At 40.0% G+C, this 16496-nt stretch overlaps 1 protein-coding gene across 1 annotated transcript in view; it reads left to right on the top strand.

The window, feature by feature from the left end:
- SHROOM4 (shroom family member 4) overlaps positions 1–16496 on the top strand; it is a 260582-nt gene that overhangs the window by 108800 nt on the left and 135286 nt on the right. The window contains exon 2 of the mRNA XM_068962329.1: positions 15964–16115. Coding sequence (XP_068818430.1) covers positions 15964–16115 — 152 coding nt within the window. The remainder of the gene's footprint in view (positions 1–15963; positions 16116–16496) is intronic.

Raw genomic sequence — 16496 nt, 5'->3', positions numbered from 1 at the left:
TTTAGCCAGTTGTCAATTGGTTGTCTTTTTCTTATTGATTTTCTGAATATAAATCCTTTATCAGATATATGCATTATGAATATGTTTCCAGTCTGTGGCTTCTCTCTTCACATTTTTAGTGACATTTTAAGGAACATATTTTTATTTTGATGAACTCCAATATAACACTGTATCTTTTAGATTATTGCTTTTTTGTATCCTGCCTAAAAAATTTTGCCCTTCTCAGGGTCATAAAGATATTCTGTGTTTTCCTTTAAAAGCTTTATAGTTTTAGCCCTCTCATTGAAGTCTGGCCAAATTTTTTTTAGTACAAATTTACATCAGTGAAAATGTTTTGAGCACATGTCTCCAATGTACATAATTTTATTTAGGATTATACAATCTACCACCACAAATATTAAATACTGATAAGGCTTATTTTTTAATTAGATAAGCATAAATGTAATCAGAACTTCCATTATCACCCTTTCCAGTAGATCATTTGTGTATAGCCTGGGACATATAAATCCATCCTACAGACTACTGTCCTAAACCACCAAAAGCTAAATAACATTTTTGACAAACACTGATAACATTCAGTTCAGTCAGTTCAGTCGCTCAGTCATGTCCGACTCTGCGACCCCATGAGTTGCAGCACACCAGGCCTCCCTCTCCATCACCAACTCCTGGAGTTCACTCAGACTCGCGTCCAGCGAGTCAGTGATGTCATCCAGCCATCTCACCTCGGTCGTCCCCTTCTTCTCCTGCCCCCAATCCCTCCGAGCATCAGAGTCTTTTCCAATGAGTCAACTCTTTGCATAAGGTGGCCAAAGTAATGGAGTTTCAGCCTTAGCATCATTCCTTCCAAAGAAATCCCAGGGCTGATCTCCTTCAGAATGGACTGGTTGGATCTCCTTGCAGTCCAAGGGACTCTCAAGAGTCTTCTCCAACACCACAGTTCAAAAGCATCAATTCTTCGGTGCTCAGCCTTCTTCACAGTCCAACTCTCACATCCATACATGACCACTGGAAAAACCATAGCCTTGACTAGATGGACCTTTGTTGGCAAAGTAATGTCTCTGCTTTTGAATATGCTATCTAGGTTGGTCATAACTTTTCTTCCAAGGAGTAAGTGTCTTTTAATTTCATGGCTGCAGTCACCATCTGCAGTGACTTTGGAGCCCCCCAGAAATAAAGTCTGACACTGTTTCCACTGTTTCTCCATCTATTTCCCATGGAGTGATGGGACTGGATGCCATGATCTTCGTTTTCTGAATGTTGAGCTTTAAGCCAACTTTTTCACTCTCCTCTTTTACTTTCATCAAGAGGCTTTTTAGTTCCTCTTCGCTTTCTGCCATAAGGGTGGTGTCATCTGCATATCTGAGGTTATTGATATTTCTCCTGGCAATCTTGATTCCAGCTTGTGTTTCTTCCAGTCCTGCGTTTCTCGTGATGTACTCTGCATATAAGTTAAATAAGCAGGGTGACGGTATACAGCCTTGACGTACTCCTTTTCCTATTGGGAACCAGTCTGTTGTTCCATGTCCAGTTCTAACTGTTGCTTCCTGACCTGCATATAGGTTTCTCAAGAGGCAGGTCAGGTGATCTGGTATTCCCATCTCTTTCAGAATTTTCCACACTTTATTGTGATCCACACAGTCAAAAGCTTTGGCATAGTCAATAAAGCAGAAATAGATGTTTTTCTGGAACTCTCTTGCTTTTTCCATGATCCAGCAGATGTTGGCAATTTGATCTCTGGTTCCTCTGCCTTTTCTAAAACCAGCCTGAACATCAGGAAGTTCATGGTTCACGTATTGCTGAAGCCTAGCTTGGAGAATTTTGAGCATTACTTTGCTAGCGTGTGAGATGAGTGCAATTGTGTGGTAATTTGAGCATTGTTTGGCATTGCCTTTCTTTGGGATTGGAATGAAAACTGACCTTTTCCAGTCCTGTGGCCACTGCTGAGTTTTCCAAATTTGCTGGCATATTGAGTGCAGCACTTTCACGGCATCATCTTTCAGGATTTGAAATAGCTCAACTGGAATTCCATCACCTCCACTAGCTTAAATGTCAGCAAAAGATTTCATTGTCAACCAATGGCTAGAGTTGACAAAGTGTGAACAGGATCCCAATGAGCATATTTGCTGATAATGTAAGAAACTCTGAGTTTGCTCTTGCACAGTGATTTTTTTCTTCCTTACTTGACTTACGGAGACAGCAGGACTGATGGACTCAGTAGGAGGAGCAAAGACCAACTTGCTTTTGTTTGCTGATGTAGGCTACAGTGTGCTTAACTCCCTACCCCTTTCCTCATCATCAGGTTCTTAGAGCTGAGCTTGGCTCTGGAGTGAGTTTTTTGCAAAGATGTTTAGAATTTGACTTGGGATAATCCCTGGGGAAATTTAATGATTTGGAGCATTAAGGGCTTTCCTTATGAGGATTAGTAAAGTAGATGGCAATTAAGCAGCTTGGGGGAGAAGGCAATGGCTCCCCACTCCAGTACTCTTGCCTGGAAAATCCCATGGATGGAGGAGCCTAGGCTACAGTCCATGGGGTTGCTAAGGGTCGGACACGACTGAGTGACATCAGTTTTACTTTTCACTCTCATGCATTGGAGAAGGAAATGGCAACCCACTCCAGTGTTCTTGCCTTGAGAATCCCAGGGATGGGGGACCCTGGTGGGCTGCCATCTATGGGGTCGCACAGAGTTGGACATTACTGAAGCGACTTAGCAGCAGCAGGAAGCAGCTTGGGAGGAACGAGTTGTCTGTAAAGATTGGTCATACTCTAGGGCACAGTTCCCTTGGTCCAAGGTCAGGAGAGCCAGTGGTTCTGATCCACAGAACTTTACATTCTGGGGCAGCCCCTTGTAGGATTCTTAGTTGGTAAGGGAAAGAATATCTTCTTTGGTGTCCACCTCCTCAATCTGGTTCCACGTAGGAATTACTACCTAGAACCATGCCTATTTACATCTTTTTAGTTGATTGATGTTTTTTAATTCTCATTTATTTAAGAGAGGGGCTTTTGTTTTCTGTTTTGCCTTTGGGGAAGCTGGGATAAGGTAGGGAAGATGAAATTAGAAGTGACCGTTTCTTGTTTTTCAAATTTAGACTACTTTGGAGTTTGGGAGGAATTTTGAAGGGAGAGAGTGACAACCTAGAGGGATGGGAGGTTCAAGAGGGAGGGGATGTATGTATACCTATGGCTGATTCACATTGATGTATGGCAGAAACTAACTATTATATTATAAAATAATTATCCTCCAATTAAAAGTTAAAAAAAAAAAGAAGTTAGGGCAGGTAGTTTGTCTGCAGCCCAGACTGTTGAAAGCCATGGCAAATAGGCTGCAGAGGTTTCAAACCCTGCATCTCCCCTGTCCAGGTCACTCTGATTGATTCCTCCTAGCATGAGCAGATTCTAGGGGACACCAGTGGGGTAAGAGAGGGAAGATCAGAAACAGCCCCAACTTGTGGTCTGCTGAAGTCAAACTTAGTTTCAGAATAAGCACAGACTTTATCTATTATTTGATGATCCATTCCTGATAGTTCAGCTTCTCAAAGCCAGATTATCTCCATCTCTATGTTTTCTCTCTATTGATTACACAGAAAAGGCCAAATTGCTGAATTGGTGTCTGGAGTGCTACTCAAAACTTGAAAATCTTTCCAAAAGTTATAAAAAGACATTCGGATAATATACTTTTTTTTTTTTTTCGATGCATTGGGTATTAGTTGTGGCATCTTTCAGCAGGGAATGCTGGCTGTTCTTGTGGTGTGTGGCTCAGTAGTTGCAGCTCGTGGGCTTAATTGTCCTGCAGCATGTGGAATCTAGTTCCTTGATCAGGAATCGAACCCCATGTCCCCTGCACTGGAAGACAGGTTTTTAACCACTAGAGTACCAGGGAAGTCCCAGAGGATATACTTATTTTTTAAAGCAATCAATATAGTTACTGTTGGGCTTCCCTGGTGGCTCAGGTGGGAAAGTGTCTGCCTGCAGTATGGGAGACCTGGGTTTGATCCCTGGGTCAGGAAGATCTACTGGGGAAGGAAATGGCAACCAACTTTAGTACTCTTGCCTGGAAAATCCCATGGATGGAGGAGCCTGGGAGACTACAGTGCATGGGGTATCAAAGAGTCAGACAACTGAGTGACTTCACTTTCACTTTCATAGTTACTGTATTCTGAGTGGACCTTTTCCATTTATGTAGTTCAAAAAAAGTTAATTCATACAGTTAGCTATGTTGTTTGCCTTCTTAGACAGTAGACAAGCTGGTGGAGGTAGGAGAATGACCAGGTACAGTGGTCCCTAGGTATCCATGAGGGATTGGTTTTAGGACCCCTGTGGATACCAAAATCTATGGAAGCTCAAGAATCTTACAGTTCGCCCTCCCTTTAATATATGATTTTGCATCCATTAGTTCAACCAACCTCATCTGGTTGGTAAGTTCAGGACTGTGGTGTAATCTAGCTAGAAGCCCTAGAACTGGACAATGAAGTTTCAATTAATTGCCTAGTTTTTCCAATAAATATTTCATAGCAAGCAGAAGTATTCACAGTCATGCCATTGACTTTTTTAAAAAAACCTTTTTATTTTGAATTGGGCTATAGGCAATTAACAATGTTGTGATAGTTTCAGGTGAGCAGTGAAGGGACTCATCCATACATATACATGTATCCATTCTACCCCAAACTCCCCTCCCATCCAGGCTGGCATATAACATTGAGTAGAGTTACATGTGCTACAGAGTTGGTTATCCATTTTAAATATAGAAGTGTGTACATGTCCATCCCAAGCTCCTTAACTATCTCTTACCCCTTTTCTTCCCAACTGTGACTGTAAGTTTGCTCCCTAAGTTTGTGTGTCTCTTTCTATTTTGTAAATTCATTTGTATCATTTCTTTTTAGATTCCACATATAAGAGATGTTGTACAATATCTGTCCTTCTCTGTCTGACTTACTTCACTCAGTATGACACTCTTGAGGTCCATCCATGTTGCTGAAAATTCAATTATTTCCTTTTTTACTGGCTGAGTAGCATTCCATTGTATATATGTACCACATCTTCTTTATTCATTCCTCTGTTGATGGACATTTAGGTTCATGTCTGTCATGTCTTGGCTATTGTAAACTGTGTTGTAATGAATATTAGGGAGCAAGAATCCTTTTGGATCATGTTTTTCTCCAGATACATGCCCAGGAGTGGAATTGCAAGGTCATATAGTAGCTCTATTTTTAGTGTTTTAAGGAACCTCCATACTGTTCTCCATAGTGGCTGTACCAATTTACATTCCCACCAACAATGTAGGAGGGTTCCCTTCTCTCCACAGCCTTTCCAGCATTTATTATTTGTGGTGTGAGGTGATTTCTCATTGTAGATTCGATTTGCATTTCTCTAATAATTAGCTATGTTAAACATCTTTTCGTGTGCCTCTTGGCCATCTGTATGTCTTCTTTGGAGAAATGCCTATTTAGGTCTTTTGCCCATTTCTTGATTGGGTTGTTTGCTTTGATGCTGTTAATCATCATGAGCTGTTTGTAAATTTTGGAGACTAATCCTTCTCAGTCATATCATTTGCAAATATTTTCTCCTAATCTGTGGGCTATCTTTTTGCTTTGTTTATTGTTTTCTTTGTTGTGTAAAAGCTCTTGAGTTTAAGTGGATCCCATTTGTTTATTTTTTTTTAAATTTCCATTATTCTGGGAGACAGATTGAAAAAGACATTGCCATGATTTATGTCAAAGTTCTACTGTGTTTTCCTCTAGGAGTTTTATAGTGTCCAGTCTCACATTTAGGTCTTTAACCCATTTTGAGCTTATTTTTGTGTATAGTGTTAAATAATGATCTAATTTCATTTTTTTTACAAGTAGCTGCCCAGTTTTCCTAGCACCATTCATTGAAGAGACAGTCTTTGCAAAATTGTGTGTCTTCCCTCCTTTGTCATAGATTGACCATAGGTGCATGGGTTTATTTCTGAGTTTTCTATCCTGTTCTATTGATCTATTTTTGTGCCAGTACCATACTATTTTGATGACTGTAGCTTTGTAGTATAGTCTGAAGTCAGGGAGCCTAATTCTTCCAGCTCCGTTTTTCTTTCTCAAGATTGCTTTGGCTATTTGGGGTCTTTTGTGTCCTGTACAAATTTTAAGATTTTTTTGTTCTAGTTCTGTGAAAAATGCCATTGGTAATTTGATAGAGATTGCTTTGAATCTGTAGATTGTCTTGTGCAGTATAAGCATTTTGACAATATTGATTCTTTCAGTACATGAACATGGTATATCTTTCCATCTATTTGTGTCGTCTTCAATTTCTTTCATCAACGTCTTATAGTTTTCAGAGTACACATATTTTGTCACCTTATTAGGTGGGTCTGTGCATGCTAAGTTACTTCAATTGTGTCTGATTCTTTGTAACTCCATAGACTGTAACCCTCCAGGCTTCTCTGTCCATGGGATTCTCCAGGCAAGAATACTGGAATGGGTTTCCATGCCCTCCTCCAGGGGATTTTCTTGACTTAGGAATCAAACCCGTGTCTCTTACATCTGCTGCATTGGCAGGTGGGTTCTTTACCACTTGTGCCACATGGGAAGACTAAGCTTTCACTTTTGGGCTTGCCTGGTGGCTCAGATGGTAGAGAATCTGCCTGCAATGCAGGAGACCTGGGTTCAGTCCATGGGTTGAAAAGATCCCCTGGAAGAGGGCATAGCAACCCACTCCAGTATTCTTGCCTGGAGAATTCCATGGACAGACAAGCTTGGTGGCTTATAGTCCATGGGGTCACAAAAGGTTGGACATGGCTGAGTGACTAACAGTTTCACTTTAGGTAGGTTTATTCCTGATATTTTATTCTTTTTGATGTGATGGTAAGTGGAATTTTCTTAAATTTCTCTTTCTGATCTTTCATTGTTAGTGTATAGAAAAACAACAGATTTCTGTGTATTAATTTTATAACCTGCAACTTTACCAAATTCATGATGAGTTATAGTCATTTTCTGGTAGCATGTTTAGAATCTTCTATGTATAGTATCATGTCATCTGCAAACAGTGACAGTTTAACTTCTTTTTCAATTTGGATTCCCTTTTTTTTTTTTTTTTCCTTCTCTGATTGCTTTAGCTAGGACTACCAAAACTATGTTGAATAAAAGTGGGAAGAGTGGACATCTTTCTCTTGTTTCTGATCTTAAAGGTAATGCTTTCCACTTTTCATCTTTGAGTGTGATGTTAGCTGTAGGTTTGTTGTATATGGCCTTTATTATGTTGAAGTGTGTTCCCTCTATGCCCACATTGTGGAGAGTATTTTTTTAATTACAAAAGGATGCTGAATTTTGTCAGGAGCTTTTTCTGTTTGTATTGAAATGATCATATAGTTTTTATTTTTCAATTTGTTGATGTAGTGTATCACATTGATCTGTATCGCATTGATTGATCTGATTGTATCACATTGATTGATATGGAAAATTCCTTGTATCACTGGATAAATTCCAGTTGATTATGGTGATTGATATATTTAATGTATTGTTGGATTCAGATTGCTAGTATTTTGTTGAGGATTTTTGTGTCTATGTTCATCAGTGATATTGCCTGTAATTTTATTTTTGTGTGTGGTATCTTTGGTTTTAGTATCAGGGTGAATGAGTTTGAAAGTTTTCCTTCCTCTGCAATTTTTTGGAACATTTTCAGAAGGATAGGTGTTAACTCTTCTCTAAATGTTTCAAAGAATTCACTTGTGAAGTCATCAGGTCCAGGACTTTTCGTTTGTCAGGAGTTTATAATCACAGTTTCAGTTTCAATGCTTGTGATTATTCTGTTCATATTTTCTAATTCTTCCTGGTTCATTCTTGGGAGATAGTACCTTTCTAAGAATTTGTCCATTTCTTCCAGGTTGTTAGCATTTTATTGGCATACACTTTCTTATAGCATATAGCATATGCCTTTCTTATTTTTTCCAGGTTGTTGCCATTTTATTGGCATGCACTTTCTTATAGCATATTGGCATATGCCATTTTATTGGCATACACTTTCTTATAGCAGTTTCTTATGATCCTTTGTATTTCTGTGGGATCAGTTGTAACCTCTCCTTTTTCATTTCTAATGTTTTTGATTTGAGTCCTCTCCCTTATTTTTTATTGATGAGTGTGGCTAAAGTTTTGTTAATTTTGTTTATCTTTTCAAAGAACAAGCTTTTAGTTTCTTTGATATTTACAATTATTTTCTTTGTCTTTATTTCATTTATTATTGATTTCTTTCTACTAACTTTAGGTTTTGTTTGTTCATCTTCCTCTAGTTTTTTAGGTGTAGGGTTACGTTGTTTACTTGAGATTTTTCTTGTTTCCTGAGGTAAGATCGTATTGCTACAAAATTCCCTCTTAGAACTGCTTTTGCTGCATCCTATAGATTTTGAACTATTGTGCTTTCATTTTCATTTTTCTCTGCTGCTGCTGCTAAGTTACTTCATTCGTGTCCGACTCTGTGCGACCTCATAGACGGCAGCCCACCAGGCTCCCCCGTCCCTGGGATTCTCCAGGGAAGAACACTGAAGTGGGTTGCTATTTCCTTCTCCAATGCATGAAAGTGAAAAGTGAAAGTGAAGTCACTTAGTCGTGTCTGACTCTTAGCAACCCCATGGACCACAGCCTACCAGGCTCCTCCATCCATGGGATTTTCCAAGCAAGAGTACTAGATATTGTTTTATTTCCTCTATGATTTCTTCAGTGATCCATTTGTTGTTTAGTAACATATTGTTTAACTGCCACATGTTTGTATTTTTTTTATAGTTTTATTTCTTGTAGTTTATTTCTAGTCTCATTGCATTGTGATCAGAAAAGATGCTTTATGTGCTTTCAATGTTCTTAAATTTACCAAGGTTCACCTTGTGGCCCAGCATGTGGCCAATCCTGGAGAATGTTCCAGGTACACTTGAGAAGAATGTGTAGTCTGCTGCTTTTGGATGGAATGCTTTATAAATATTAACTCCACCCAGTTTAATGTGTCAGTTAAGGCCTGTGTTTCCTTATTAATTTTCTATCTGTATGATCTGTCCATTGATGAAAGTGGGGTGTTAAAGTTCCCCACTGTTATTGTGTTACTTTCAATTTCTCCGTTTATGGTTGTTCGGTTCAGTTCAGTTCAGTTGCTCAGTCGTGTCCAACTCTTTGTGACCCCATGAATTGCAGCACGCCAGGCCTCCCTGTCCATCACCAACTCCTGGAGTTTACTCAGACTCATGGCCATCGAGTCAGTGATGCCATCCAGCCATCTCATCCTCTGTTACCTTATATATTGAGGTGCTCCATGTAGGTGCATATATATTTGTAACTGTTCTGTCTTCATCTTGGATTGAATCCTTGATTATTATGTAGTGTCCTTCTTTATCTCTTATAACAGTCTTTGTTTTAAAGTCCATTTTGTCTGATAGGAGTATTGCTACTCCAGCTTTTTTTTGATTTCCATTTGCCTGAAATACCTTCTCCCATCCCCTTACTTTCAGTCTGTAAGTGTCCCCAGATCTGAGGTGGGTATATAGTAGATAGCATATATTCAAGTCTAGTTTTTGTATACACTCAGCCAGTCTATGTTGTTTGGTTGGTGCATTTAATCCACTTAGATTGAAGGCAATTATTGATACATATAATCATATTGCTGTTGTTATTGTTTAGTCTCTAAGTCATGTCTGACTCTTTTGTAACCCCATGGACTAAGCCCACCAGGCTCCTCTGCCAATGATCCTATTACTATTTTCTTAATTGTTTTGAATTTATTTCTCTGTTGCTCTTTTCATTTTCTTGTGTTTCCTGCCTAGAGAAGTTGATGTAAAGCAGGTTTGGTGGTGCTGTATTCTCTTAACTTTTGCTTGTCTGGAAAACCTTTGATTTCTCCGTGAAACCTGAACAAGACTCTTGTTGGGTAGAGTATTCATGGTTCTGGGTCCTTCCTTTTCAGAACTATAAATATATCATGCCATTCCCTTCTGGCTTATAGAGTTTCTGTTGGTAAATCAACTGATAACTTGATGGGAGTTCCCTTGTATGTTATTTGTCATTTCTTCCTGGTTACTTTTAATATTTTATCTTTCTCTTTAATTTTTGTCAGTTCGATTACTATGTCTTGGTGTATTCTTCCTTGGGTTTATCCTACCTGGGCCTCTCTGACTATTTCCTTTCCCATGTTATGGAAATTTTCAACTATTAGCTCTTCAAATATTTTCTCAAGTCCCTTCTCTCTCTCTTCTCCTTCTGGAACCCCTGTAATATGAATGTTGGTGTGTTTAATGTTGTTCCAGACTTCTCTTAGGCTGTCTTCATTTCTTTTCATTATTTTTTCTGTATTCTGTTTTGTGGCAGGAATTTCTACCATTCTGTCTTCCAGGTCACTTACCTGTTTTTCTGCCTCAGTTATTCTATTGATTCCTTCTACTGTATCGTTCATCTCTGTTTGCTTGTTCTGTGGTTCTTCTAGGTTTTTGGTAAACATTTCTTGCATCTTTTCCATTCTTTTTCCAAGTTCCTACATCATCTTCACCATCATTATTCTGAATTCTTTTTCTAGAAGTTTGCCTATTTCCACTTCATCTAATTGTTTTTTCTGGGGTTTTATCTTGTTCCTTCATCTGCGATATAATCCTCTGCCTTTTCATTTTGATTAACTGTCTGTAATCGTGGTTTTCTGGAAGCTGCAGGATTGTAGTTGTTCTTGCTTCTTCTGATTGCCCTCTTATAGATGAGGCTATTTAAGAGGCTTGTGCAAGCTTCCTGATGGGGGAAGTGGTGGTAGGAAAAACTGAGTCTTGCTCTGGCGGGCAGGGCTGTGCTCAGTATTACTTTAATCCAGTTGTCTGCTGATGAGTGGGACTGCATGCTCTCCCTGTCAGTGGTTTGACCTGAGGTGACCCAATCCTAGGGTCTACAGGCTCTATGTTAGGGCTAATGGCGACCCCAAGAGGGCTCATGTCAAAGGGCACCTCCCAGAACTGCTGTTGGCAGTGCCCCTGTCTCTGCAGCAAACCACCACTGACCCATGCCTCACAGGAGACACTCCAATACCAGCAGGTGTGTCTGGTTCAGTCTATTATGAGGTCACTCTTCCTTACCCGTCAGTCTTGATACACACAAGATTTTGTTTATGCCCTCCAAGAGTGGAGCCTCTGTTTCCCCTAGTCTTGTGGAGGTCCTGCAGTTGAATCTTGCTGGCCTTCAAAGTCAGATCCCCTGGCAATTTCTACTCCCTTTGCCAGATCCTCAGGTTTGAAACCCTGATATGGGGCTCAGAATCTTCATACTAGTGGTAGAACTTCTTTGGTATTACTGTTCTCCAGTTTGTGGGTTGCCTACCCTACAGATATAGGATTTTATTTTATTATTATTATGCCCCTCCTACTGTCTCATTGTGTCTTCTCCTTTGTCTTTGGGCATGGGGTATCTTTTTTGGTCGGTTCCAGCATCCTTCTGTCACTGGTTGTTAATGGCTAGTTGCAATCTCAGTGTTCTCACAGGAGGAGGTGAGCACATGTCCTTCTATTCCACCATCTTGAACCAATCATCATTGACTTCAATACTGCTCTTACACTATGGTAATAAGGATTCAGTACCTGCTGGCTATTGTTACTGATGATATTTCTCCTGCTGACACATTTTTTCCACAAGATAAATCTGGTTTAACTTTTCTTTCTTTCACTTTCTCATATTTCCTCGTTTAGTCAAAAGACTTAAGCAAGTATCTGCCATGTGTGTGTGCTTAGTCATTCAGTCATGTCCAATACTTTGCAACCCCGTGGACTGTAGCCCACCAGGGTCCTCTGTCCATGGAGTTTCCAGGCAAGAATACTAGAGTGGGTTGCCATTTCCTACTCCAGGGGAACTTCCCGATTTAGGGATGGAACCCACATCTCCTGCACTGGCAGGCAGATTCTTTACCACCACCTGGGAAGCCCAAGTATCTGCTAATATCTTTTGTTTAGTATAAAAGCTACTAGAAAGCCAGTAAATACTGTTAAGTCCATTTTCTTTGTCTTTACTCTCAAGAAGGCAATTTGTCACTTTGTTGACAGATATTAGAGCACATCATGCTTCATGGATTCATAAAAATTTTCCAGTTCACCAGCTCATTAGCACAAAATGGGGCTTCAGGAATTTATTTCTCTCAGTGTCCCAGCTGTGCTTTTACAAATGTTCCAACCTTGATGGACTACTCTGAAACAATGGATAAAGACCGCAGGGAAATGAGAGATGGATGTTGATTAGTCAGTTTCATAGGAGTGAAACATGAGTGAAGGCAAAACACAGTAGGATTATTTGTGTCAGCAGAATGATAATGCATGACTTTGCTAACTGTATACAGGTCACTGAATGTCAGAGATCCACAGGTCCTCAGAGGTCATCTAGTCAGACTCCCCACTTTTTAACCAATAAGGGTAGAAGAGGCCAAAGGAGGGGAAAGGGGCTTGTCCAAGGTCAATTGGGCTTCCCTAGTGGCTCAGTGGTAGAGAATCCACCTGCCAGTGCAAGAGATGCGGGAGACACAGGTTCAATCCCTGGGTCAGGGAGATGGCTTGGAGGAGGAAACAGCAACCTCACTTCAGAATTCTTGTCTGGGAGATCCTATGGACAGAGGAGCCTAGTGGGCTACAGTCCATAGAGTTGCAAAGAGTCAGCCACAACTGAGTGAACACACACACACACACATACACATACACAAGGTCTATCATCCCTTCCCAACTTCCCAAACACCGGCTGGCTTTTGGCCATTTGACTATGCAATCAATTTTCAATTATTTGAGCCACTCACTGCTAGCCCAATGATCACTTAAGTGTTCCAAAGAGACACATAAGTTAACCATTGTTTACATTGGGCTTTGTGAAGATGTGTGTTTATTACTGACATTCCAATGTGTCTGGGTACAATCTGAGAATTCACCACACTTCAAATGAAAGAGGAAAGAAACCCTGAAGGGCTGATTCAAGAAGAGCTGGAAAATTGACCAGCCATACTGAATGGATAGCATCAAATGATGCTGTATAGCCCCTCAAGCAGAACATGTTATTCCAAACATGTTTGTTGATTCACACCTCTCCTGCACCCCAGCCAGTTATAAGTTGAACTGTAGGAAAGGGAAAAACAATATCTTTTATAGAAGAATATACATATTGTCTTTTCTCCCTTTCTTCTTCTTTCCCTTCTCTTTCCTTTTCATTCCTTTTCCTTGCTAGAAAAAATGAACAGCCACTTTACCTTTTATATAAACAAATATGTGGTTGAGCCATTGACCTGGAGAACTGGCTGTCAGGATGCCAAACAATAAATGGAAAACATGCTGGATCTCATGAATGTAGAGGTGGAGGAAGGAAGAGGAAGACCAGTGAGCAATACTTTTTATGAGAATCCAAAAGTCAGGAGGAGTAAGAAGGAATCTGTTGTATAGCTTAGTGAATTCCCTGGGTCTAGGAAACAGCTAGTTTGGCGTATAGTCCAAGGGCTCTTCAACCAAATGGAGTTTCATCTCCTGATCTGGCCCTGTCTGTACTTTGGGATTGTGCTAAGGGCCCATAATTTTCTGGTTTGTTGTCTGCAAATCCTCACACTTGGGCTAAAATGGAATTATTATTATTCATGTTCTGAAGGTGATGCTGCTGATGACTGAGAAAGGGCATGGAACAGAAAAAGTGGCATGAACAATTGGCTTGAGGCTACTTTCCAGGAAAGAGTCACTGCAAGGATTCAGATGGTGGCAGCCAGAGTGGCAGTAGGGAATGAAAAATGCCTGAGCTTTTGATGCAACCATCATTAAGCATTTTGGTTTAAGAGGTACCCCCCTTTCATTTTCTCATCTAGAATAAACAAATCTTGTTGATGTAACAAAGTGCTTAATAAACCCAAGGTGGTACTTAATACATATTGAAGGAAAGACTTGCTATGGTTAATGGTAATATGGATAATTGAGTTATATGAATTTAAAAATAGGTAGAGTAAATTAAGACTAATGTACATCAACAGGAAAAATCTATTAGTATTCATTAGTTAGACTCCTGTTTATGGTTCTTTGTTAGCCTAAGGAAGCCCTTTCCGATAACTAATGCCTGTTGAAAATCCTGCCTGATACTTTCCATGGATGCCAAAGGAATGAGTCATTCACATAGAACTTCTGACATTCAAGTATAGAATTTTGCTTCTTTCTCTTTTTTGGCAGCAGTGACTGTGAAGTAATAATGATGATGACAATGGAAATAAGAGATCCTAATTAATTTGTTGAGAGTTGTTCCCCATTTACCAATATTGGCTTGTTTTGTCTTGAGTGGTGGCCCAGGTACTAGAACAAAGGTATATATATATAGTCAGTGTCACTTGGCTAACCTATGATTTGTCAAACAAAGGTTAATTTAAAAAAAATGTTGGGTTAGCAGCAATTAATTTAATAACAGTCTGTGATTTAAGTCAGAACTTCAGTTTATTTGATGGGATTTTTAAAATCCTGAATTAACATTTTTCTCTGAGCTCAGGAGGTCTCATCTGCCAAACTGCACATGAGCTGGCCAACCAAAAGCTCATCAATATTCTAACTTACACAGTATGGGGATAGATTGGAGCAATGCTGTAAAAGACTGAAAGAAAGATTGGAACAAGAGTAGAAGTAAATGTAAAAATACCTGCAGCAAAAACCAGTCTTTAGTTGTCCAGTTTAGAACCTGACTTTCCCTAAGAATTATATGGTTTAATCATCTTCAACTTTTTTTTTTTTTGGCCCCCGAGAGAAACAAACAAACATCTCTTCTTGATTCCATTCATAGGTTGGACCTTTTTTCACCTACCCATCTCCATGGACGTATGAACTTTAGATGGTAATCCACCCCTGAATCTGGGAGCTATGTGTGCCTCATTCATTTCTGTATCTTTAGCAGTTAGCATGTTGTCCCTTGCATACAAAAACTTTACCAAAATTTAACCAAAAACTTTAGAATTGATTAAAGGATGGATGAGATGACTCCTATCACCATGGATGGAATTAATGTTCTCATAGGTAGAGCTCACCTCTGTGATAGAAAAAAAAATGTTATATACAAAAGTAGATGTAAATAAGGATCCTTAGGGGACATTCTGCTTTGCTTTCGCCTACTCCAGTGGCTGTTAGTTCTTCCTTTAGTTTCAATGCCCACCTCCCAGCCTCACTACATTCCTGCCAAGATTGCCCTTGACCAACGGAAATTCTGTAGGCTGTGGTGGAACAGTTAATACCTATATTCCCATTTTTCCCAGTGCCCACTGTGTGACAGACACTGGAAGCACTGTGCTAGGTGCTTGTGGAAGAGGTATTGATAAATGACCTTTGTATATTTTGCGATTCCATTCATAGAAGGTTGATCTGGAAGCCACCTTCAAAGTCTTCAGAGTCAACCCCCTGGCTGCAATAATCAGAGCTCACATTCATTGAGAACTTACTGCCCCCAGACATTTCATATACTAATGGCTCTGTGAGGTAGGGACGCTTATTTTCTGTATTTCTCATTTGGGGCCATTGAGACATGGAAATGTTAGGTAACTTCCTTGGGGTCACACAGCTAGGCAATACTAGAGCCAAGACTCATGCTCAAGTTTGTCAGACTTTAGAGCCTACTCAGAGAAAAAAACTTGCCAAAAGTCATTTTGAGCCTAGTTCTTCTGCCCCTAATTTGTTTTCACAGATTGCTATTCTATGCTCACACACTGAGGTTTCTTAAAATATCATTTTGTTATTTAGAAGCACTTGTGTCCCCAAATGGACTGTGGATTCCTCCAGGGCAGATATTGCATTATATCTGTGGTGCCTTGTCCCTTGAGGGCATGCCCAGGCTTTGCTTTCAGTAAATAATGGCCTGTGACCAGCTTCTTAGCTGTCCTTTCGAGCTTCTTGGTGTCATCCCCCAGGACTTCTTTTGGCTCAGAGGTTGGGAGGAGCCAGGAAGTAAAATTTTGGGGAAGGAGTCACCTCACCACCTGCTTTCTGTTTTGTTCTCTACAATACAGATTGAAGATGGCGGCAAGGCAGCCTTGTCCCAGAAGATGAGGACTGGTGATGAGCTGGTGAATATCAATGGCACTCCATTGTACGGCTCCCGCCAAGAGGCTCTCATCCTCATCAAAGGCTCCTTCCGTACCCTCAAGCTGATTGTCAGGAGGTAAGGTACAGGGAGATTGGCTGTAAGGTACAGCGGTCACTGAAACTGCTTGGTTGGTAATAAAGCCTCAATAGAGGTATGTCTATCAATATCAAGGAAAGAGGTGTTTCACATGAACAGAATTTTGCAGACAACTGAAGCAGAATGGCATAAGAGAAAGGACCTTTGGTTCAAATCCTAGTACTGTCACATGCTACCCATGTTATCTTGGATAAATTTATTTTACCTCTATAGGACTTAAGAATCCTTATTTGCCTTTGAGAGAACTAAATGACTCATTACACACCAAGGGCCTATCTAACCTACTGTTTTTCCATCTACTCCTTCACACGAGGCTGCCGCTGCTGAAACATATATTTAAAGAGACCCTATTCCCAGCAT

Source organism: Capricornis sumatraensis, chromosome X (assembly GCF_032405125.1).
Source record: "Capricornis sumatraensis isolate serow.1 chromosome X, serow.2, whole genome shotgun sequence".
Taxonomy (NCBI): Eukaryota; Metazoa; Chordata; class Mammalia; order Artiodactyla; family Bovidae; genus Capricornis; species Capricornis sumatraensis.
This window is presented reverse-complemented; position numbering and strand designations above follow the sequence as displayed.